Here is a 26,626-nt window from a genome sequence, read left to right on the forward strand (position 1 = left end):
CAAATGGTGGGACATCGACGCCCACCTGGGCTACGGAAAAAAAAAGAGAGAAAAAGACTACGATTCCGGACCCAACCACCAGATTGCGGAATATGCACAGCATAGTGAATCCAGAAAGATCTTCAAGCTGCAAAACTACACCGACAGGTGATAAACTATTTGTTTCAATATGTATACACAGTGTCCCAGAAAATGTTTGAAATTAATCCACGCTTTTGAAAATATGAGCAGCCCTGCACGCACTGAGTCAAAGGGAGAGTGTGAACCCGTTGTGCTTCTCCTTGAACCAGCACACTTCAAAAAGATAATGAGAAAAACAAGCTCTCTTGGGAGGAGAAGCAACGGCTGCAAGAACGTTAGAGCCAGCACTCTGCTCGCCTCCGCGCCAACATGTTTGGTAATTTTAGAACATGCGTCTGACATTTGATCTTTGTCTTTGAATGCACTGCTAATGTGACGAGATAAGAACATGTTTAACAGTCCTGTTTACAACAGTGCTTTATCAAATGAAAACACAAGCTTTGCCAAGCACGAGGAGGTGGGAGGGACGAATGCTGCATTAAAATGCAAGCAGTTACAGGCAACAAAGCTGATTACACAGACCAATAGTAGCACAAAGCTGATTAGACAGGCAAATAGTAGCATGAGCAGGAAAGAAATAAAAAAAAAGTCCCCCCAAATGAAGAGATAAACAACCAAAGCGTAAAATAAAATACTTGGCCCCTGCTCCGTGGCAGGAAATGAAAGCCAAAGGGGTGGGGCAAAGAGCAAGAATTGACCACTAACAAGAAAGGATTTTTTGAGGACACTGAAAAAAACAAATGAAAAGCAGTGGGCTGGCTTTAAGCTCACAAAGAAGTGTATTATAAAGTATATACAATAGGTCTCGAAATCTCAACCTAAACAGACGTAGAATCTGTTTTATGTTTATCGCGTCTCGCACAGTACGGAGGAGGATTAAGCACTGATGGCAGCACAAAAAAAATAATAACAGGAATGAGAAGAACTCAGCGGAGGCTCCTCCGCTAAGGCAGGAGTGTCGTCCCACTACTCTATGAGCAGTTCAACAAGCATTTACAATGCAATGGTCTCGGCATTATTAAAGGTAGAGCTATTGGCATTGCGCATGACATTTATTTGAAAAAATCATAAATAAATGGCATTGTCATTTACATTGCCAATAGCTCAATCGCTCGCAAATGCATGACCTATTGCATTTACACCCACACAAAGCCACACACACATACAGAGCCACCCACACAGTCATTCACATAGAGCCCCCTACACAGAGCCACCCTCACACAGACAGAGCCACCCACACATAGTCACCTACAAAAAAGCTATCCACACAGAGCCACACACACACGCAGCCACACACACACACACAGACACACAGAGCCCCTCACACACACAGAGCCACACAGAACCCCCCCCCACACACAGAGCCCCCCTCACACACACACACACACAGCCCCCCACACACACAGCCCCCCACACACACAGCCCCCCCACACACAGAGCTCCACACACCCAGAGCCCCACACACACACACAGAGCCCCCCCCACACACACACACACAGAGCCCCCCCACACACACACAGAGCCCCCACTCACACAGAGCCATATACACACAGAGCCACACACACACACACACACACACACACACACAGGAGAGCAAGCACATAGAGGGGGCAGGAGAGCAAGCACAGCCAGGGGGCAGAACAAGCACAGCGACCTAAAAATAAGTGACACCTAAAAGTACACATTGAATCAACTTTGCCACTGAAGAAACAAACAGTGTTGTAGGAAGATGAAAACAAATGTCCTCATGCTTTGTGGCATCACTCAGGGTGAAGGAAGCCTATGGGCAAAGTGGGCTGAACCAATGTCTCACGCTTGTTGGTTTGGTGGGCGGAAGCAAAATATAAAAGTTAAAAGACCAATGGGTGAAGCGTGCTGACAGACCAAAGCCCCTGAAAGTCTATTTATATGTATGAATGTTTAGGGAAGATACAGGTCGGTACTAACATTACTACTTTTAGGTCTGTGCTTACTTAATTCAAACTCCAAATGTATGAGTTTTACTAGCACTGAGTGAGAATTGGTACCGCTGCATACGATAGCCTTAGGGTTAATCAGTGTTTTAAATGGAAACATATAAAGTGCAGGTACTCATCCAAAAGTACAACTGAAATTGAATTGCGTGCAGCGATGGTGGTGTTATTCTTACTTTTAGGGTACTCCCTCACTTTGGCCACCAAAGTCATTCCGGACACCCTGCTCAGGAGACCGCCTGTTGCCTCAGGGGCTAAAATCAGGCTCTTGGAATCCACCTCATCTCTGTCCTGTGTTGCCTCCGTGCCGTCCCCTGTGTAAGACCCCGGTTTAGACGGCTCACTGCGCAACAGCCGTTTGTATAGCCAGAAGCATACACTGGTGCCGACCACCAACCCAAGCAGAGCTCCAAGAAGTGTCCTACCGTGAGGGCCCATGACGGGCGAAGCTGCATCGAAGCCCAGGCTGACAGGAAGGGGTTATCGCCGCCACCATGCCTGGCTGCCAGCGGCGCACATGGCTATCTAAAGGCAGAAAGAAAAGGCTGCCGATGCAAGCCTGCTAGCCAGCCTAGGAACGAGACTACCAAATTTTCTGGACCGGCGATATCTATTTACACGTGTATATTAAATTTGTTTATGACTTTTCTAAATGCAAATGTTCTCGAGCTACTGTATTACTTTTAGTCTTTTGCAGTTCCAGGTTTGTATTCTGTGCGTTGGGCTTTGTGCACTGTATGTGAAGAATTTCCCTTTCAAGATGGCCGCTACGGTTGCGTTTATCCCAAGGCTGGCCCCACGCGGTACTTTCGATGTTGACAAGGTATTGAGAAAGGACCTAATGAGGTATGCCTGGAAATTTTGAAACATGGTTTCGCTGCCATCGTGTGGCCAGAGGCGGGGCCTTTTTGCCATGCAACAGTGATTTAGATGCACTGAGTCCCTGTAGGACAGGCAGTGTGGAGCGCTGCTGCCGCCTGTGAATTATTGATACCCGGGACCCCTTACAATGTCTTCCCTGCGGCAGGCCGAGGCCCCCCTGAGACACTACATTCAGCAGCACGCGTTGCCTGAGATATACGAGGTAACATAAGAGTCGAGTTTTCACTAACCGCTGTGAACGTCCACTCTTTGGGACTGTTGATTCTCTGGGGATTACTTGAAGCAAAGCTGCCAAGAAGCTCTCTGTAAATAGTTTGGGCGCAACAAGCGGATGGATGCAAGGGCCGGACGCTCAGAAGCTAAATGCACCCTTTTAATGCAAACTAATGTGATCAGCCCTCCAACTAACTGGGGGACAGCCACTCACATGCAAGAACAAACCACTGTATGATTATACTTCAGAGAATCCCCTCGCACTACAATCAGAATTCACAGCATAGATTTCCCAGTCCGGGGGAGGGGGCCAGTTTCTAGATGCATCAGTAAACCATCAGCACACCACAATAGGAAGTTACTAAGCTATCAGTTTACGGAAGCCCTTTAATTTAGTCTATAGAATTACGTCGATGCAAAGCGGAGCACTGCCTCATTACGTCTCTTTGCGAGGTTACTTTCACCGCTTGCTTTTCAAGAACTTATTTTGCTTGTGTTTCTTTAACAGCATGCAACAATGTAATGTGGATACGATTCGCAACGCAAACCAAACAGCAACTGAGAGTTCAGACAACCACTGGGGAGATGCCAGGAAGGGAATCTGAGGCACCGACACCTAGACGAGGATAATGAAATGAGCTCTGCCATGACACGACCATCTTTCTCGGTCATTTTCGGTCGGGCAGAAATGGCTGCTGCAAAGCTCCGAAATTTTTTGAATCCAGGGCGTGTTTTTTGGTGAGTGGCCGATGACGTCACAGATAGAAAGAACGCAAAAACCACGCCCCGAATCCGAAAAATACGGGGCTTAAAGGGAGTGACGCCCCTATCCTCCAATGGCTGGCCAGCATTTACGAGGCCAGCCAATGGAGAAGAGGGGCGGGTTCAAGCCCCCTACACTAAGAAACATAAAACCTCGGAGCTCTGCCCACTGCTTACACAGTGTAACAGAGTCCTCGACCTAAAAAGGGAAAATGAAAAGGTAATAATGCAACATTATCATTTTATTTTTCTGTCGTGGCTCAGCTGGTGCAGGCAGGGCTAGTTTTCACAGGAACAGGGGGAGGAGTGGTGGGCATGTTCTTAAATTTGCATGACTGGCTGGCTGGCTGTTTTGGACCGGCCAAACAGTCATGCCCACTTTGCATGTTCTCCACTAGCTGTAATTCTACACCCTGGGTGTAGAATATGCACAGCTTTCCAGTCCCTCTCTGAGCGCCAAACTACGGAGCTCAGACCAATCGCAATGCTGCTGTAATGCAGCATTGTGATTGGCTGGGGGAGTCTGGGAGCCTGTGTTTCTGCTCCTGGATTCCTGGAGCCGACCAAAGAGCCAAAGCGGACCAAGAGGCGGCAGCTGGCTTTCAGGTAAGTCGTTTTTCCTCATTTAAACCCCTGCTTTGCCACCCCAGTTAAGTAGCGGCCGCCACTGGAAGAACTTAATCTCTTCCATGCTCATGACGAGCTCAGCTCGTCATGAGGCACGGTTGAGCTGCACTCATGACGAGCTGAGCTCGTCACGGCCGTTAGAACGTTCGCACGCGGGGATAATTTTCCTGCTGTGCTGAATGTTCGAAAGCGGGTGTGGCTGTGACAAGCTCCTCTCGTCATGAGTGCAGCTGCACTGTGCCTCATGACGAGCTGAGCTTGTCACAAGCACAGCGGCGCCGCGCACGTCCCACCGCCCCCCCGCACAGCAGGGGGAAAACACCCCGCAGCGAAGGGGATAATACGTGGCCTTTACCAATATAACTAATGCAGAGTGAGGTAGGGCATGGGAGGAGAATACTCATAGTGAGGAAAACATTAGTTTTGTGAGGCAGGGAACAGGCCAGTGGGGATGAGCCAAGTGCTGTGCACCGTGCTGTCAGGACACAGTACTTTCACCCTGAGGACTTCATTTGACAACCTAATGTGTTCTGGGAGTTGTAGTCCTGGGTTGAGCCTGAGTCCATTGAAAAGACCGAAAGGACACTGCTGCTCATAATTATTTATATCGAAAAGAGAAGTGGACACGTGCTGACAACGTAGACATTTGTGGTAACTCGGAGTGGAGGGCATGGGAGAGAATCTGATGTGGGGAGAGGGAGAAGGACGAAGCCCCCGAAAAACTGATAAATAATTAAGGAAACAAAGGGGGACAACGAATGTTCTTGGCAAAATTAATTTACAGAACGAATCCGCACTTCCGACCGGATGCTATAAAGTAAGATTTCCTTGAGGTCGATGCGAGTCATCAGTGGAGTCATTCACAAGGTTGACATTCATCAGGATGAGATGAAGCCGCGATGAGGTCATCGAAAAAGAATGAAAAATGCACAGTAGAGTTGCTGACCTCCTACGGGCGTCCTCTACCCCATCTCTCGAATTAACATTATAGCTTTTTTTGCTAAATGTAGCGAATGTTTTCTGTCTTCTAAAAAGAACGGTTTGTGCACAAAAAAATATGTGAGAGAGGTTGTGATGTGTGTGTCTGGGAATGCAGTGCATGTTTGTGTCTGAGGCGTGGCTTGCATAGGTTTGAGAATGCTTCAGTGCCGGCGATTACAAGGATAACGTCAATGACAGTGGTGGTCTATTTGCCATCGACACCATCAACCTTCTCCCTCTTTCGATTCACAATATTGATTGTCATAAGTGACAGATCCAGCCAGGATTCTGTTGTAATTGCCCACTATATGTATCCGCGGAATCCGTTTTGACTACATAAAAACAGCGCGACATATTTATTAGCAAGCAGCGCCCTCCCGTGCTCAGGCGACGATGCTGCATTTCGCCGATAGTTGAATCAGCGCAAAAATCAGAAAACTTCTGAACCTCTTACGGACCATGTTTGTGCTCTTTAGAAATCTCCCTTGGCCAACTGCGCTCATTCATGTGCAGGGGGCGCTTGCCTCACTCTTAAAAACTAAATGAAATCGGTTGTCCAATGAGCGAGTAAAAAAATAATATTTCCACCTGAAGGTTTATAAATATGTCTGGAGAAATGGAGTGCTTCTATTTTAAGTTTTTTTTAGGGATATTTCCATTCGCTGCTGTTCCAGGGCAGTCAAAGTATAGGTTCATTTTAAATTGATATTTCCTTTTTTAAATTTATTTTCTGGATAGATATACAGATACATTTTAAATAAAACTAATTTCATCGCATGTGTCACTTTCATAATCCATTTCAGCTTTTGAAACTCCACACTTGAGCATGCTCTCCGATTACAGCACTTGACCTATAAGATAGAGAACTGTAATTTTAGGCTAAAAAGAGTAGTGGAATTAAAATAGCACTTCATGTGTTTAATTGGATGTAAGCTGCTGCGCAGATCACTCTTCCAGTACTTCCAAAGCACACCTGCATTATTTTCTCCCTCTGATGCACCACCCATTTGACTTTCTGAATTATGTGCAAACAGCTACAACTTGTGTACCAGCATCACAGAACTATGACATCTGAATGTATTGAAGAACACTGTTTGAGGACGCGATCGTTTTGGCACTGTTCTTTTTAATATTTTTTCCTCAAAATCAACTTTTTCCCTCAAAGCCTGCCCTAGCGGACAGACTTGGATTATCCTCATCCCAGCACTATTTAACTTGATGCTGATTTTTCTTTTAGAAAAGTGTCTAGAGCTTTAGTGAAGTTAATGCAGACCACGCCTACTACTCTACCTTCAGCCACTTTCCTCATCACCCAGTCCAAGGATTAAATTATAAGTGATTCTATTGATTTCACAATAATATGTCCGGCTCACTAACCTCCAGTTCTCAGCCTCTTAATTCTCCCACTGTACATAAACTGTCTTTTTCTAGTACTCCAGGGCATTGGGCAATATATCTAATTGCACATAAGCACATGTCCGTTACACGGCTTGATTCTTCTTATCCTCATACCCAGGAAAAGAGAAACCGTTATCAAATAAAGTAGTCTTATGGGCCTGTTCTTGTTCTGAACAATCATTTCTTTTTACATCCAAGCGCAAACAAAGTTTGGCCTGGAGGTGATCACCAGGAAAAGATTAGCGAGTTAAAGGGTGAAGTACACACTTTGTGCCTCAGCAAGTTTATCTTAGAGTGGCAAAGAAGGGCAGAAGCAACGTTCCTGTCTTTGTTTTATGGTAATTCAGATTTCCCAAAACACAAGCTGAAATACTCATTATTTGTGAAAACTATATTCATAAATTGGTTTGTCCAGTCTTGCTAAAACTGTACTAAAAGCAAGGAAAGCAGTCTGAAAATCGACAACAAATACACTCCACCCTTTATTGACATTGCGGCCAAAGAAACAACGGACTTGTAGACAAATACCACAATTTGGACACAAAATGAATCTACACTGTAGTGGAAGAGCTGTGAATGGCTCGCACATCTTTGCTGTGTCCCATCCACCTGTCAAGGTGAGGATCAGCCGCGGGCATGAACTTAATAAATGCACATTGGATTTGAAATGGTGGTTTTCTAATAAAATATATGATTGATTTAAAAGGTCATAGTATCCAAGCCCTTTTAATTTCCCAAAAATGATATGTATAATATGATTACCTATGGGGACCTTCGGCCAGCCCTTTTCATCCATTGGTCTGGTATAGTGTCACTGACACTTTTCTGCTTCTCATTACAGCAAATAGCTAGGGCAGTGGGTGAGCCCGCACCATCCATTGGTTAACTTGACTGTGAGTGAAGACGTTCTTCCCCTTCGCAAGGAGCAATTCACACTCAAAGTAGTTCACTGTATTGCCAGGGACTACGATGGCAATGTGTTTTTTGAGACCACAAAATAGTTTGCCTTTGCCAATGTTTTTTTTATTGATTAACAAGGGTATGACATCTTCCCCCCCAAAAAAACAGCTATGCAAAAATAATGATAAAATCAAAACAAGCCTTGACAAAGCCAAAAGGCTGGCAGCTAACACTGGACCTATTATCTTTGTTAACGCCTGTTTCGTGATGAAGGTTAATTTTGCATCAGAATTCATCTGCTTGCGTTAACCACCCTATTAAAGAGGGCAAAAGTGATTGAAGAGGACTGAAAGAATGGATGTTTTACACACACACATTTGATACTTGAGACGTCTTAGTGGACTTGTCGGCATATTACATTTTTAGAGTCACTTATTTTTCAAGATTTGACAAGTACCAAGTTTAGCTTGATGATCAATGATTTCAAAACCAACCAAGGTAAGTCATGAGGGTTACCCATACACCAGAAGAAATGTAGAAGCATGTTTAGCCAAAAGGTTTTATGAGTAGAGACCAACACTGCCCAATGCCAGTGAGCTGGGTAGGAGCAATCGATGCCTTGAGCGTGGAATTCTCACAGCCTTCAAATACATACCTCACAGGTGTGACGACTGCGGAGGTAAACAGATTCTAACACATTGTGAGGTGAACAGTGCCACTACTGTACTGATCTTGAAGTAATGTTTATTGTTCTCATCTTACTAAGAAGATCATACAGTAGGTGGTCCAGTAAGATTGCTCTTTGGGGAGGTCCTATTTGAATCTTGTGCTCAGCGTGCTGTGTAAAGTTGCCAGTGAATGAGATTACAACATGTTTACACCAGCCATCCCTAATAAGAGATTAGGGAGGTCACTTGTTGGCAAGATCTTTACAGCCTGATCTAGAACTTTCCATGATATTATCCTTTGGCAGAAAAACATTTTTTTTTAAAGAATTTAAAAGTCCTCACTTTTTTTTATCAACCTCCGTCTTTGTGGTGAAGATCTCAGTTAAGGTTTATAGATTGAGTTTGTGCATTCAGGTGTTTAGAGATTATACGTTTGTGTAGTCATATGATTTGATGGACACCATTTGATAGATAGTGAGTGAGGAGACACAAAATAGCAGTACAGGAAGTTTTACAAATTAAAAAGTACAGGTAGTGTGGTGTGGGTCTTATTTAGAGTAAGATCATGAGGCTATGAAGCTATCATTTATTCTCTGGTGATAAATTTCGAATTTGATTTGAGAAACTTTCACTGCAGTCATAAACTGAGGATGGGCTGGGCTGGGGATCTGTGCAGTTCAACATGGGGCGCTGTTCTGGAGTAGAATATTGTGAAGAATTAATACGAGAGAAAGTGACATTTAGTTACCATAAGAAAATGGTGGTTGATTGATCTTGGAGTTTGTGGAATGGGTTGTAGTGGGTGAGGCTTTTTGAGAATTCTTGACAGAGGTTCCGGTGGTGGACATGCATACCAGTGTCCGAAACCTACATTTAGCAATATTTGTTACTAATAGTCAATACGTTTGATAATGTTAAGACCAGATGGGTAAGTATCTCTGGAATTAAAGATTAAATGGGATCACTTGGCGTAGGGGAAAAGTACATCTCTTGGGGAAGGCTGGTCAGGGGACTGCTGCATAAGTCAAGTTTTCTCCTAATCTAGATGAAAGCCACGTGCCTGAGTTGAGCTGTACCAAGGTTGTGGCTGCTTTAGCTGCAGTAATGTGGTGATGGGCACGTAGTTGGGAATTAGGAGAGAATCGAGTACATGAGTTCACTGTTACTGATCACAAAAGAGCCCATTTACAGACTACTGCCAGGCAGTTTTATATAAGAGTGTAGAATGTGGCAGAACTGGAAATTAAAGAAATGTGTCATCCTCCTAGGATAATCAAACTTGCTTTCATTATGAAACCAAGATAATGTGATTATCATTTTAATGTATCTTTGCTAGTTTACGTTGTGTGGTTTGTAGGATTTTGCAGAAAATGACAGTTTTCTCCTCCAGAGTGTTACAGTACTATTCAATAAATTTGTCTTGCCTGAAGCACGCGAGTCTGGGATCTACTTATTTTCTAGTTACTTTATTGAACGGGCTTTTGGCCAGAACATCCCTAAAGCATTTCGGCCCCTTCATAACCTTTGACTTTAGAAATAGACACTTAAAGCTGCTTTTGGTTTGAGATGACACTAATGCCAGGACTTTCTCAACAACTATCTTTAAATCTGGTAGTCTCCATATGGGTTCCTGGAGTTGACTTAATATCTATAATCTCTGTATAAAAGCTTGTCTCTTATTTTTCCTTGTCGCTGGTGACTTATGACGCATGTAGCCACCTGTAATAAAGGAAGTATGCAGTTGCTCAACTGTAATAAGTTATTTCCGTGGAGTTCTGACGTCCCAATGCCTGCCGCCTGATCCAGCAGTAAAGTGGCCGAGCATAATTAAAGCTGCTCTTTACCAAACATCAATCAATCATATAATTTGTAAAGCGCACTACTCACCTGTGAGGGTCTCAAGGCGCTGGGGTGGGGAATGCTGCTACTGTTTGAAAAGCCAGGTCTTGAGGAGTTTTGTGAAGGTCAGCAGGTCTTGGGTCTGCCGTAGGTGGATGGGGAGGGTGTTCCAGGTCTTTGCGGCGAGGTGGGAGCACGATCTGCCGCCTGAGGTCGCTCTTCGGAAGCAGGGGACTGTAGCGAGGGCGAGGTCGGCAGAGCGGAGCTGGCGGGTGGGGGTGTAGAAGCTGAGTCGTCTGTTGAGGTACGTTGGTCCGGTGTTGTGGAGTGCCTAGTGTGCGTGGGTGAGGAGCTTGAAGGTTATCCTCTTGTTGACCGGGAGCCAGTGCAGGTCTCTCAGGTGGGGTGTGATGTGGCTGCAGCGAGGGATGTCGAGGATCAGGCATGCAGAGGTGTTCTGGATGCGTTGGAGCCGTCTCATGAGTTTGGCCGAGGCTCCTGCGTAGAGGGCGTTTCCATAGTCCAACCTACTGCTGACAAGTAGGTTAGATAAGCACGATCTGGATTTTCCTCCATCTGCTCTGTTTTTTTTTTTTTACAATAACTGTGATACACAGAAATACGATATTTATGACAAAATATGTGTTTTGCAAGCTTTAGGTAATTATAAGAAAAAAGTAGAATGTCTTTGCATGTTTCTACATGTTCTGCGCTATAGCGATTTCCTTTAAAAATCTGACTTGTATTAAATTGATTCCTATATCTTTGTGCAACGAATATCTGGCTGCTGTGTTTACTTTTACACTAGAGATTCGACTTGTATTCTTCATGTTTGCAAACATCCCTCTTTAAATCAAAGAGCAATACACCAAGGATTTAAGCAGTTTGTGGGAAGGGTGATAGTGTGGCCATTTTTTAAAAGAAATAATGTTCCCTCTGATGTACATTATAAGGATATTATAAGTCCCATCATAGTTCCATGACCCTTGGTCCTTGTTCCTTTATATGGTCCTGAAACTATTTGGTAACTTACAATGTTGTTCCAATGTACGCCCGGGGGTACTTTATTCTATATATCTCATCTTCTTAGAAATTGATTACAGTATTAATTTTCAAATTGAGTGGGCCATGTTTGTGCCGGTAACAATCTGACTTTTAGTCTGCATTATCTGGAAATTCGCACTCTGTGAATTTTGTGAAGGCTCAAATCTACTCTGAGGGATGCCTTTCGTCATTAGCTACCAACATGTACTGTGGTCTCTTAGAAATGTTGTCTCAAATAAGTTGTTCTCTTTTCATTTTATGGCCTTGTCTTCCTCTTCAGATATGTCCACGATTATTCCTTGGAGATCTCAGCCAGAACCAATGACCCATTTAGAATAAAAGTGATCCCTGTCCTTACCCATGTGGGGCAGGGAGTAGAAAGGAGCCACGGTTTAATGACTACCTTTCTTCTGCACCCATTATAACTTAGGTTTTTGCAGAACAGCATGATGGTTTCCAACTTCTCAGATAAGTTTCTCTTCCAGAGTTGCAAAAGGGATGTAAAAAACTGTTGAGTGTAGGTCAGTTTGGGGTGGAACAGTGCACTGCCTTATTGGAATTGCATTGTGTCAGTTGGGCTAACCCCATGCACCTTTTAGCCGTCTCTTACCAGGCCAGATGAAACCTAATGCTTCTGGCGTGGACCCTGCTTTATTACTTTTGCCCCATTGCTAGTATCAGAAGAATGAGGAGGTATACCAGTTTCTTAGCACTATAACTCACAGATGAAAAAACATTAATTCCCTCAGCCTCGCCCTTAATCAAAGATATAATTATTAATACTGAATATGTGACTTATTATTTCTGGAGTTTGGGAGCAGCAGATATTTTATTATCGTAAATAGAGTTAACGGCTGAGTGGGGTCAGCTATTCTGGCCAGGCCCATCTCTTAATTGTAGTTGAAAACCCAGACAAAACACTGTTTTGTTTTCAATTGCATCCTTTCCAAAGCAAATGTCTATATAGGGAGGGTGCAGTGTGTAGAACTGCCTGGATCTGGGCACAACCGCTCCCATTTCTCATCACTCTAGGGCTGGTGCCTCTTCCTGAACAGTGTCAGTTAGTCCATGCCAAGTACTGGACAAACATAACAGGAGCAAACATTTGTTTGCTTCAGTTAATGAAACCTCCTTCTATTTCTTATTTTCTGATGAATTTTATTTATTTTAACTGCCAGTGTGAATACTAATATAATACTTGTGGATCATTTTTCATTAATTGGCAAACTCTATGCCAAACAATTATCTACTTTCTGGGTCTTTGTTTTGTCTAACTTGGAAAGATAAGATTAGCTGTCCAAATACTATTAATCGTGAGCCGCATTACTTAAGGATGTGCGCCTATCTTTGCATTATGGTTATAAGTCATGATATTCATGTGCCTGGTCCTTTTGTTTGTGTGCTTTATGTTGCATTTTGCTTAGTCACTTGAATAATTCACCAGGTTGCTGATTAGCATTCTCCTGGTAATCTCTTTAACCTTTTTTTCTTGTAAATTGCACTTGGCAAATCCAGATCTTTGTTCGTTGTGTGAGAATGTAACAATAGGAACATTTGTAATTGTATTTTAAAAATCTTTCTTTGTTTCAGTGTTATAACAATACAGATTTTTCTTTTCTACGATTAGAACTTCCTGCAAAGGTGGTTAGAAAACCTACAGAAGAAAATCATGCTGTTGTTGAAGAAATTCCAAAGATTCCGGACAATAAAGTTCTTGTGGAAAACAGAGAGAATGAATCAGATGAGAGGAGACAACATTGGGGCAGGAGCAGGGGCCATAGCCACACCAGAAACGCTCTTAATAAAAACGAACGCAGACAACGGCACCTGGCACAACAGAAACGTCGTCCAACTCTGCTAGAAATGGCAAGTGCATCCTCCCTTTCTATTTTTGCTTCCCTCTTCAAACTATTCATAACTATTAATCTGAGTGGCTTTTTTTTTGTTGTTTTTTTTAATGGTATAACATACCATGGTAGCGTAGCTTTACTAAGAGACACGTTTGGTAGGTGATGAGTAGACAACTAATTGCTGAGAACCCAGCTAAACGCAGGCACAAACTGTTTTGATCTGCACGCGTTTGTAGGAAGCACAAGTGATTTATCCTGTAGCTCTGAAGAGCTTCTGCAGATTTCACTCTTCTGGTGTATTCTATTTTACTTTATTTATGTAGCGCTTACTACCCCTGACGGAGCGTTGAAGCACTTTGTAGTGAGAACCCAACTTTAGCTTTTAGTTCAGTGGTTATTGGGATTAGTCATGTGCAATCAAGAAAAGATTGCATGCATTTACTCCGGTTACTTTGTGATAGAGTATATTAATACTAGTTAGGTGTGAAAAATGTGTGGGGCTATATGGTTTCAGGTGAATTAATGGTGAGATAGTCTGGAGGAGATTAGGTAATGTTAGATCTGATTGATCAGATGGTGCTTGAAGATTCAGAAGTGATTTCATGCTGCAGAATAATTACCTTAGCTTGTTTCAGCTACCCAACTTCAGTTGCACAGTCTGCTTTGCTCTGAGGTCTGTGTAGCTTTCTGTTGTGTGTCATGTTAAGCACAAAAACATGCACAGGGAAATGCCTAGAACTTAGTATGTTGATATTTAAAAACACAATCTTCGCAACACAGATACATTACTGGGTTTATTAATTGGTTTGGGATGGGACAGCCCACAATAGTTTTTATGACACCTAGGATTTCTGCCCAGAAGGGTCTATTTATTGGGCAATCCTATGTCTGCATACCTTTTTCTCAGTACACAAGGAGCAGGGCTTCAGGAGTTCCTCTTCTCTTTTCTGTCTTCCTTAAGGCGGCCCCATATTGTTTTCACAGGCCTACCGCTAGATTGTTCCACCCACGTACATTTCATACTCAATTTGCATGGCCGCTTTCCGAGTTTAATGTTTCAGTTGGCTGCAGCATTTGTGCACATTTTTCACATGGCCATTTTAAGCAAAGACTTGCAGTTGATGTGGTCGAGGCCACAAAGGAGCCTCAGAGGTCTGTGTCTAGTCGGCCATTTTTCCAGCCACACCCCACCTGCGTATACTTTTTTAACTGTATTAGGTTGGCTTAATAAACATTAGTCACTCATGACTAACTGCAAACCCAAAGATCACTAGCCTAACGAAATCTGTAGGTAACTGGGCAATAAAGGCATCTACAGCATAGTAATGGTAGAAAATTAATATGAGCAACTCGGACTTCATCCTCTATTTCTTTAAAATTGTCAGATTTCATGTATCTTTTTCTCAAGCCTTTGCATACAAATGTATTGTTTGTCAACATTGTGCTTGCTTTCTGTTCAAGTGCCATGAACATCAAATGATGTTGTTTGCAGGCCGTTGTTGTAACAAACTTAGCTTAAATTATAAATAAAGCTCCCAGTTAAGAATGTTAATGATGTTTATAGATAGATATACACAGAAAACAATTTGTTTCCTGTATGTATTTTTTTTATTAAAAGCAGAAAATGAGGCTTCTTTTGAGTGACTCTCCATTTAGCAAAAAATATTGCAAGTTTTATCGTATTATGACACTGGCATCCTGCTCTTGTCAGCCCTCTGACCCGATGGTCGAGTTTGTGCTTTGTAAGGCAAGATAGAAATGAATAAATATAGTTGCTACATTGGCCTTGGATACTCGTGTTTCTGTTGTCCTGGAAATGCCTTTATGTATTTAGTGGCACCTCCCTGGGTACATTTAACTGTTTTCACGTGTTTCTAAGTAATACGTATTGTAGTTCTGGAAATTTGCAACAGCCACGTCAGATCTGAAATATTAATGAACATGTGCTAGTCGTTGGGGCTCTGAACAAAGAGCATCTCTTCAGGTTTACCTTAAAATTTGAGTGGTACTCTCGAGTGGAGAAGCAAGAGGACAGGCATTTCTGTATGAGGCTTTCAAAAGCTCTTTTTTTATTCACGTTGGACTAGCCTTGTCAAACGTATGCAAGTAACTGATTTAAAATTAAATAGTATTTCACTCCACTGGAACTTCCAGTCCTACGTGCTTCCTATAAAATCCCATATCAGTCCGTTCTGTAATGATGCATGCTCATTTGGGTAAGAAAACTCCTCTGAAGAAAGTGTTGGTATCCCACCATCATAGAAGAGACCCTGCAATCTTTGTATAATAATCATGTCTCTAATTTCCTACCACAGTCTTGTTGGGACATCACTTGTCACCTGTGATAAAAAAACAATCTGCAAAGCTGCTCAATTGTAATAAGTTCATGCAGTAGAGGTCTGCCTTCACAGTACCTCCTGCCAGAGCCAGATGATAGTGTGAAAGGCAGGCCTCGGGGCAGAATTGCAAATGCTGTTTAAACAATGAAAACGAGAACTAGCTTCTCGTTTTTTCTGAACTGTTTTAATGAAATGAACAGTCATTTGCAGAATTGGGCCTCTTACAGCAAGCAGCATGTTTGTTTTTTGTACAGCTAAAATTAATTACATGAAAGGAGGGCTCACTCTGCATGTTACCATTTTATAAACTAGAGCTATTTTTGAAAGCGTTGTACATTGAACTGCACATAATTTGTTGCGAAAAATTGCTGTATGTTGGGGAGTATAAATCAGCACTACGATTCTACATGCATGTAAGTGCAACCATATGCATTGACATGAAGGAGTAAGAGACTATAGGCTTAAGATTTTTAGGGGTCTTGTAACATTGAGACGATGTACTATAAGGAATAAAATATCCTCTGTCATACGTTAAAAGAATTCTTCAAGTCTCTCTGAGTTCCATGATCTCACATAGGAACTCTGCTTTTGGTTTTGTTCCTCTGTATGGTTACGGAACTTCAGTGTCTTGCAGTATCCCTATAATGTAATAGAGACGATATTTTATCCCATACCCAGTAGCATTTTTGTTTGTCAGTGATGCCTCGCGTTTCTGCCCTAAAATAAAACATGAACGTGTTAAAATCTCTTTCACAGAAAATATTTCTCGTGAGTTATGCTTATATGTCCTCTGTCTCCATTAGATGTTGTGTGCAAAAAAGCCTATTTGAATGTGCTTAATGTAGATCAATTATTATTCTAGTATACACATGCTGCTAGTTGAATGGGCTCACAGTGTGTCTCAGTACACTCTGTCAATTACTTTAACTCCTTTCCTTATTTACTATTGTACTCTGAACTGATTCTTAGTGCTTTAGGCTTAAATCCCGTTTCATATGGGGCATAAATATTTGTAGCAGTTAAGGATGGCTGCAGCAGCACGATTAGCAGATTGTATTGAATCATATGAAATGAAATGACATTTGTATGGAATTGGTGTCTTCTGTATAGCTTCATAATTAGTTTCTTGGACTTTGAAATTCAAAGTGATTGCACACGAAATACCCAACTCATGCCTGATAGCGGATGTCATGATGTTACGACCAACATCTATGTTGCCATGGACTCAGTCTTTTTTTTCATGCACATAAATTGAGCCCATTCCTAAATGTTTCTTATGATTGGGCCTGACATCTTCAGAGTAACTGCCTCCTAAACCTACTAATCACCACGTGATCTAAACCCATCGACTGACCCACGCAATTTGCCACCTCTTTGTTCAAGGCATCCATTTGAGGTTCAGGCCAAAATGTGGGAAGTTCAGGGCTACCACTTGTGATGTCTTGTGCCAAGAGCCAACACTTCTGCTTATTAATATTTGGCCTGCTTCTTCCTGGGTGTCTCCAGTGGGCTCGACCTCCCTCACTTCTAAGTGGACTCCTTATAGCACTCCTTTAGAACTTAACAGTGCCCAGTGGGTGGGAACTGTACCTTTATCAAAGTTGGTGAACACCGGCATGCATGAGCGTCCACTCTCATGCTATTCACTAAACCCCATGCTTGTGCACAACACCACGAGCCCCGTTGTGTTTCCACTGTGACGTTTTAAACCTATAATACCTCAGCATGCATGTCCTATAGGCCGCACTGTAAACAAAATCCTTTCAAACATGCACGCTGTAGGGTGTTCAAGAACTAGATACAAAAAAGAGCACCCTAAGACCTCACTGCGTTTATGATGTATTATATAAATGATAAAAGCTGGTCACCTAGAGTGCATTGCAGGGGGTACTGAAAGCACTAAGTAAATTCCAGCACAATACTAAGATAAACTCTTTCCCTGGAAAATGTGTATGGATTTCCTACTATTAAAACCAATAGTAATTAAGTCAATAGGCCTTTGAGTCCTGCAAAAATGTAATCCAAGTCCAGATTCTAACAGCAAATTAAAATACCTCCTCAATGATTGTGCTCAGTGGTGTTGCTTTCCAGTGTCTTAATCTACTTTTACTTTTATATACTTCCTGGTGTTTTTGTTTACCTATTTTGCTTGCATTTTCCTACACTGTGAGACAGAAAAGAAATATTTGTACCAGACCTGGTACGTATACAGCTATTAAGCAGCAGAATGCCACGGTTAACAGCTAACCTGCTGTCCTCGACCCATTTTGTTAGAGTGTAGTACCTGTTCTGGAGTTGATATTTCGTAACCCTGAAAGCTGTTCCGCAAAATCCAAAACATACTTAATCGAAAGAAGTACCCATCTTCAAATTTTATTAAGGCCTTCCAGTATTCAATCCTCAAATAAGCTTTCACCTCTTCAGTTACTCGTTGTTTCTTTTTTTGTATTTGAAGCATCAACTTCACATTTGCTCAAGAATAGTAGCATGTTCCACAAGTTGTGAGTTCTTGAAAACAACTCATTTGCATGTTGTAGACAGTAAATCGGAATATTGTGGGCTTCTGAACAATATTGTGCTTTGTTTCTTCCTTTAGTTGTTGGCGAACGACATAAGACATGAGCGCAACGTTGTTTTGCAGTGCATACGATACATTCTGCGAAATAACTTCTTTGGACTTCATGGAAGGGCAGAGTCGCTCAAGCCTGCGCTAGATGGGAGCGCGGTGGCATCTGCACCAGAGGCGTTAACAGACAGGACTGCTCATTGCACTAGTACTCTCAGAGCTGACCGAGAGTCAGCAGGAGGACATCAGGACTTATTAACGGAAAACAAGGCAGAGACAGTTGTTCTGAAAATAGACTTTGCTGAGGAGGAGATTTGGGAAACACCTGGTCGGATTGCTGAAGAGATCACTGAAGGATAATGCTGTGAAAGGCATGCAGGACTTTGATAGATGTAGATGCCATTCTTGTAAAAAAAAAATGTTAATACTCTTGAAATATTTGCTTTTAAGATGTTCTGATTGAGTGCTTATTAATCGCCACTTTATTGTGACAGTCGCAGACAACCTCTGTCACCTTGCCACTGCACCTAAGAGGCTGCCAGTGATGGAAAGCATACTGAGTTGGAACTGAAAAACAGGAAACTTGGTTCCATCAAGGACAATGTCGATAATACCACTCAGACTTTTTTTTTGTTAATATATAAAAGAGATCACAGTGGTGGAGCTCCACTTGATGTAGCTACAAGCATACTGTAGCAAGGCACGTGTTTGCATTAATGGAGTTTTCAAACGTATATTGTTCGGGTTTTTATCCCCGCAGGATGTTGACAATCCTGTCTTTAGCATTGTCTCGTAAAATTGGTGTTCACTTGCCATGATGAGCTGAGTCTTGCAAATGTATCTTCACCCCTTTCATGGGGCAAGTATTGGTGACAATAAATGAATGCCCTATTTCTCCAGTGACCTCATTTTTAAGCTTTCGACTAGTATCAAGTACTCAAATATATCCTCCTTGAAAACTGCTCCTTGTTGAACCTGATGGCACAAAATAAACATTGTTGAGGACATTGGATGCTTAGGGCGCCTTCTTTATTCACCACGTTCTGAATGAATGTTTTGACTATTTCTAACACCTCTACAATAGTAATAGTATATACTGAGGTTAGTACTATATTGACTGAAGTAACTGTAGTAGAATGTGTTTAATATCATATAAACACATCTAAAAATAATCTGAAAATTACATTTAAGCCATTAGGATTTTTAGGTCTCGCCTGTTGCCGATGCGCATGCGCATCGAGCAAAGCGAGACTATTGCGAGTTATCCACTCTTTAGACACACTGCAAGGAATCGTGGCGATTCCTTGCAGTGCCCGTGAGTTTTAAGGTCAATGCGCATGCGCATTAAGCTTATGCGCATGCGCATTGACCTTAAAACTCACGGGCGCGTGCACGTCCGTCTTTGTTTACCCCTCCGCCCCCTCCCGCCGTGTCGCATTTCTCCTCCCCCTCCCCTCTCTTCCTTCCGTCGTGTCGCACCTCTCCCCTCTCCGCCCCCTCCCCTGCCCGCCCCCTCCCGCCGTGTCGCATTTCTCCTCCCCCTCCCCTCTCTTCCTTCCGTCCTGCCGTGTCGCACCTCGCCTGCACGTTTTCGGCAAGGAACTTTGCCAGCGCTTGTTTAGTTAATAGCAACAATGAGCGGTAAACATTTGTCTTTTCATCGCGTAGAAGGGCTTGGAAAGCATTAACTGTTTCTCCGTGAACTCCTGACATAATTAAATGGTAAATTATCTCTTTTAGCTATGCAAAGATGGAAATGTATTATTTGCATTAAAATGAACAAGACTCATTAAATGCAACGATGCCCATACTGAAAACATGAATGGCAACCTTTTAGCTTTGCCAACACTTGTTGCTGATGTGGAGAGGGGAAGCAGCACAAGTGTGAGAGAGCAAGAAAACACATGCACTCCCACGAACTGCTGAAAGAAAAATTAAAAGCAGTTCCCCGATTGTAAGCAGTGAAAAGATGCAATTAATCATATTGGACTCACTGTAAAACAGCTATGCTGCAGAGGAGGGACAAAGGCAAGAAGTAGAGCCATCGAGTAATAAGAAAGCATATGATATCAAGAAGAAAGGGAACCAATCATGAGCTATGGGATAATCGAAAGGCCACAAAATGATGTATTTCCAGTAGCACATCATTCATGTAACATCACTCCACATTACGTAGGACACTAAGCAAGTAGGTATCCAACACAACACAGTCTCATACAACAGAACGCATTGCAAGAGAAAATTGAAAATGGGCACCAAAACTGAAAAATATGCACTTAAGTGGTGACCAAGGCACACATATATACATTCTCCATCGTTGTCCATGTCCATTGCCCATCAGATATAAGGGTCTTGACACAGACCTTCAGTCTTACTGGTCAAGATCACTTTTCATTAAAGGAAACATATTCACTTAATAGATGCACATTCTCCCCTCTCTTCCTTCCGTCGTGTCGCACCTCTCCCCTCTCCGCCCCCTCCCCTGCCCGCCCCCTCCCGCCGTGTCGCATTTCTCCTCCCCCTCCCCTCTCTTCCTTCCGTCCTGCCGTGTCGCACCTCGCCTGCACGTTTTCGGCAAGGAACTTTGCCAGCGCTTGTTTAGTTAACGCTGCCGCATAAAATAAGGCCTTCCCTGCCGCATAATTCCAGAGGATCATATTTGTATATATAATTTAAACCAATACACGTTTCAGGTTTTGAACCCTGATTATAACACTATCTGGTACTAAATTTAAAGGCGCAGGCGAAACCGCATCTCTCTCCACTTCCCGTCCTCAGACCCAAAACAAACACATACCAGGGCGCCCGCGGCGCTCCTGCCTCTTAAAGGGGAGGCCTGGCCGTGACCTCACCCCGCTATCAGCAGGGAGCTTCAAGCGTGTCAGCGGCAGGCCTCGGCTGCTTAATATTTAACGGCCAAGCCTCGCCAGAGTGTGGTTTTCATTAGCACAGAAAGTCTGTCTGTGGATTACTTTCAAATAATTAACTTTTTCAAACTTGCGTATCTTTTGTAACTTCGGCGTATCCTGTAGTGTCTACAGGAACTTTATCTGCGCAAATAAAATTAGATGTTTATCTGTTCAGGCTCTTTGTATAGTCTCGCTTGGTGGAATACATAAATGAATAAATAAATAAATAAATCCTAATCTAGTGGCTGATTTGTGTATTATACCAGTGTGTTAGAATCCTGCTGTGATCACTTGGCTAAATTGTGTGATCCTCGGCATATCTCTGTGTCACGAATCTCTTTTCGCAAATGAGATCACTTTGAATGAGGGTGACAACAAAGTACTAAATAGGTCGGGCTTTTATAATGAGAGTGCCACGTTATTAACTTTGCCAATGCTTGTTAGTAAAGCTTTTTTATTTTTAAAAGGGGGGGAAGAAAGGGGGGAAGAATTAAATCCCTGTAGGAAAAGCAAACTCATACCATAAGGTACTTCAAAGCTGTATATTGGATTCATTATTTTCCGTCTTTATAAATGACTTTGTTTATTTTTCAAATTCTTTTCACTCAAGGAACTGTCAACAGAATTTAAAAGGAATAGGAAAGCATCGGGAACAATTGCCACAGCCACATTTTCTCTCCCCAGGCCTTAGAACTGAAGCAAATGCTCTTCCACTTGGTCCTCTGCAGTAGCCAAGGAAGCAGATTTATCACCTTCCAGGAGAAGAAAAATCTCCCTTTTCAGTCATTCTCAGTAAATCTTCGGCCCCAAACACCAGCTGAGTGCAGCAGCCAGACCCTTCCTCAGCGCCAATAAAGCCTTTGTGTGCCTGTACTGTCATGTAATATGTTTAACCTAGAGGGGTCTGGGCTATATTAACGTCCAAACTAGGCCACCATGTATTTTTAAAAGCTTGAATGAGCGTTTGATCTCGACTGGTGGACTGTGGGGAGAATGTCGTCACTTCACCTGAAAAGAAGACCCAGCTGCCTGGTTTAAAGGGGGGCGGGGGGGGGTCTGTCTTTATGATGCATTTACAAGATTAAACGTCCATGTGATGTGGCAAGTGCAGTAAAGTGATAACAAAACGTGACCAGGTCCTTTATTGTGAAAGTGAGTAAAATTAAGCAAGCCTCATAGGAAATATTATTTTCAAATTTGCATGGATTAGTATACCAAACGAAGCAGCAATATATGTCAAAATAAGACGTACATACAAAGTGACCTGGGCTGCACATCCTGGAAGTAGTGAGGCTCACTCACACTCACCCACACTCACCCTCACTCACCCTCACTCACCCTCACTCACCCTCACTCACCCTCACTCACCCTCACTCACCCTCACTCACCCACACTCACCCTCACTCACCCTCACTCACCCTCACTCACCCTCACTCACCCTCACTCACCCTCACTCACCCTCACTCACCCTCACTCACTCACTCACCCTCACTCACTCACCCTCACTCACTCACCCTCACTCACTCACCCTCACTCACTCACCCTCAACACCTCACCCTCACTCACCCTCACTCACCCTCACTCACCCTCAACCCCTCACCCTCACTCACCCTCACTCACCCTCACTCACCCTCAACCCCTCACCCTCACTCACCCTCAATCCCTCACCCTCACTCACCCTCAACCCCTCACCCTCACTCACCCTCAATCCCTCACCCTCACTCACCCTCACTCACCCTCACTCACCCTCACTCACCCTCACTCACCCTCACTCACCCTCACTCACCCTCACTCACCCTCAACCCCTCACTCACCCTCAACCCCTCACTCACCCTCAACCCCTCACTCACCCTCAACCCCTCACTCACCCTCAACCCCTCACCCTCACTCACCCTCAACCCCTCACCCTCACTCACCCTCAACCCCTCACCCTCACTCACCCTCAACCCCTCACCCTCACTCACCCTCACTCACCCTCACCCTCAACCCCTCAGCCTCACCCTCACCCTCACTCACCCTCAACCCCTCACCCTCACTCACCCTCACTCACCCTCAACCTCATGCTAAAGATTTACAAAAAAAACCATTAACAATTCTAAAAGCACTAACTCTAATGCTGCGAGACCTATTGCATTTCTAATGCTTGTTAGTTCTTTCATAGAAATAGTTGTTTGTGTGGGCCATGATGAGTTTGAACGACCCGCAGTGGCCCCAATGAACTATTGCTTCACAATTGTTAATTCTTTAAACGTTTGGCTATCAGGTCACCCAGCTCTTTTATTCTTCTTACTTCTTGTCTACCCACTTCACCCAGAAAGTTAAGATAAACAGGACAGTGGGTAATTGTTTCAGTAGCCACATAGGCAATGGGAATTTCACTCTGGTTCCTCCCGTTTGGTTTGATGTCTCTAAAGCACATGACTTCAGCTCACATCACCTGTCTATGAGTAAAGCTAAATTCACGTTCATTTTTCTTTTGCATTGCCCTAATCTTGCTAATTGCCTTCACATTATTTTCTTGTCCCATTGAATAGAAACGTTACGTGACATTTAAGGAAACAATAAGTAATAAAGTGGGCCCGCACTGTCCTTAGTGAACCAGAGGAGCTGAGCTTGTAGTACATATCCTTCTGCTTTATTGAAAAGAATGCAGCATCTCCTTATTTAATTGATTACAATCCAGTAACTGTATGTGGCACTGCAACCTTCTGTTGCTCACTCCTGAAACTCGTACTAACAGACTGTGGTGTGGCAGGCTTGTGCGGCTTTCTCTCTGGGCACCTAGTAATATCTCGTAGTAGACCTCTAGTGCTAGAAAAGCAATATTCTACTTGTATTATTGCTAATAAGGTCAAACAGCACTTTGAATGCATTTGTCTACGAATGGTATTACTTTATACCAAAGCTGCTGGCTTTGCCAATGCCTTGCCGATATATGGGTCCACATCGGCATGCTTGCTGAAAGCTTAATTTCCTGTTTTTTTCCACCACATCTATGCATCACGTAATGTTTATTTAGAAAAACATTGGAAATTACATGGAAGGAAAGGTTTTTTAGTGCAGTGTTAGGTGATAATATATAACGACATGTGTACTTTTGCCTCTTTAGATGTTACTTCGCCCATTCTATTTTATAATTTTCTTAACTGTGAAAATATACTGAAAGCTCCAATCGGAAAACCTGCCTGAGTGGGTGCATCCATAAAATATGTATTCTTGTGTAATGATGACAGACATTGTTGTGGATGCGTGAAAATCTGCATTGTACCGGATACGTTTTTATTATCTGATCAGAAGTACCTAGTCGTAAGTCTACCTCAGCTTTACATAGTTAATAATCGGAATGGGCAAGAAGGCATCTGTAGATAAGAAATTGATGGGGGGAAGAAAGTATCACTTCTAGCTTAAACCTCAAGCCTGCCTGTAGTTGTCAATTTTCTTAAAGAGATTAATTTATTTTTTATTCATTCACATGCACACTCTATTGATCAAACATCATCAGTTTAAGTAAAGATTTTTTAGCATCTCTGCTAGGATCACAGATCATTCTCCCGATTAGTTTTTTAATGGGGTCTAAAAATGATTATCTCTCAAGTATCGGACCACTAAATTTGCTTCTGGATGTATATTTATGGCTCTAAGACACAAATGCTTCCCTCCTGCTGGACAAGAATCAACTTATTTTGAGAGTCTGCTTCTGTTAATCCTGAAAGGTCCACTTTGGCAGTGGAGAATCATCCTGCTTTTACACAACATTTGTGAAGTCGGGTGCAGTCCACATTCCCATATTGGCATTTTATTACTTCACGGTTATAATTTTGCACTTTGTTGAAGATGGTTGTTAAGACTGATATTATTCGGAGTTGCATTCTTTGCATTTTATCTACATCCTGAATGAACAAAACGCTTGGTTCAATGGTTGCTCTTTATTTTTGGTCTCTTTTGTCTCCTCCACCTTTTTTTAATAGACTTGCGATCAGCACCTTAGACTCCATTAAGAGACCCCTTAAATGTGAGTGATCGTGCCTGCTGTAGCCACTTAATGGTTTGAGTGTATGCATATGACTTTTTAAGTACATTTTTTAAAGAGTGCCTGATTACTTTGTTCCTTAGATGGCGCATTTCGTGCTCAGTGTTCACCGAACGTCACTTCAAATGTTCAAATATGGCAATCCATGAATCCTGGTCTGTGAAAGTATTTTTACTATTGCATCAGTACATTTATAATCATGGATTTCTTTTAGATCGGTTTTGTAAATAAAGTTATCCATTTAGACAAATCTACTTTCTTATTCCAAAGGGGATTTGACCCTTTTTCTAATTATTGTGTTTGAGATTGGCTCATTCCCTACTGTTCATAACATTGTATTTCCTTCAATTTTGCCATAACAATATAAATCTAAAAAATCAGCCCATGTACTAAGCAGTTGATTTGGCAAGCTTTTGCATTCTTTGTCTCAGAGAGAGGTACATATTATTGGAAAGTGGTATGCGGTTTAATTGTACGATCTCGAAAGTCCAATGAAGCCTTCTAAAATCTGCTGTCATTTTGTCGGTGTAGTCGTTTTTTATACCGCTAAAGTACATTTAAAAAATCCTCTTCAGGTCGTATGATTAATCTTCCCTTTGAGTGTGCTTCGATGTGCGCACAGTCTCGGATGATAATTGTGTGTTTATTGTTCACAAAGCGAAAAACAGTCACCTGCAAAATGTATATAATTCTGTCATTTATTTTTAGTTTTCTATACATGTAAATTAAAATTACAAACTTGACAATCTGTCCATTTTCAAGAGTTATCTGCTTTTTCCTGTGCTTGTGATTTAATATTTAATCAGTCACATTTTTTACAAATCATATGGTGCCCTGTCTTACATTTCCTGAGGGATTGTAAACGCATTAAACAAGACGTGTCAATATGCTTAGCTGAACTTCATGTGATGTCATTTTGTTCTTTCATGAGACAGGCCATTCTAAGACTTGAGAGTTAGATCCTTTAAGTGGACATTCTGAAAAGTGTCTCATGTACACAACAAGAGGAGCTTTTGATCAGGTCGAAAAGAGCTTGAAACCATAATACAAACGCTGACTTAATTACGGCAAGAGATCTTGTTCTAGCAAGCCCAATTAGTTTCAACAACCGTTTTTAGGTCTCGCCCTGGAATTCGCATCCGAAGGATGCGTCCAGGGTCGGAGACTTATAGCTGCCTGACACCGGGGAATGAGGGACACAAAACTGTGACGAGCGTGGATTGAGCTGCGTGCACGCGCGTCAACATTCACGCATGCGCACATCACAGCCGCGCACATCACAGTCACAGCCACACCTCCTCCCTCCCCCCCCCTTCGCCGCCGCCGCCGCACCTACACACACACACACAGAGCAGGCTGTTCACAACACATGCACACGCAGGCAGACACTAGCGCACACATACAGACACACACTACACCTCCCCAGGCGGCCCCCCCCCCCGCCCGCCGCCGCCGCCGCCCCCCAGCCGCCGCCGCCCCCGCCCCCCCAGCCGCCGCCGCCCACACACGAGAGTACACGCACAGACAATCCCCCCGCCCCGCCCCGCCTGCAAGCTCTCACTTA

General features: G+C 42.9%; 1 protein-coding gene across 1 annotated transcript in view; it reads left to right on the plus strand.

The window, feature by feature from the left end:
- Window positions 1-25,814, plus strand: part of NUFIP1 (nuclear FMR1 interacting protein 1) — a 210,178-nt gene extending 184,364 nt beyond the window's left edge. The window contains exons 9-11 of the mRNA XM_086935016.1: window positions 12,996-13,234; window positions 18,154-19,330; window positions 23,183-25,814. Coding sequence (XP_086791142.1) covers window positions 12,996-13,234; window positions 18,154-18,483 — 569 coding nt within the window. The 3' untranslated portion in view covers window positions 18,484-19,330; window positions 23,183-25,814. The remainder of the gene's footprint in view (window positions 1-12,995; window positions 13,235-18,153; window positions 19,331-23,182) is intronic.
- Window positions 25,815-26,626: the final 812 nt, after the last annotated feature.

This window comes from Lissotriton vulgaris, chromosome 8, assembly GCF_964263255.1.
Source record: "Lissotriton vulgaris chromosome 8, aLisVul1.2, whole genome shotgun sequence".
NCBI lineage: Eukaryota > Metazoa > Chordata > Amphibia > Caudata > Salamandridae > Lissotriton > Lissotriton vulgaris.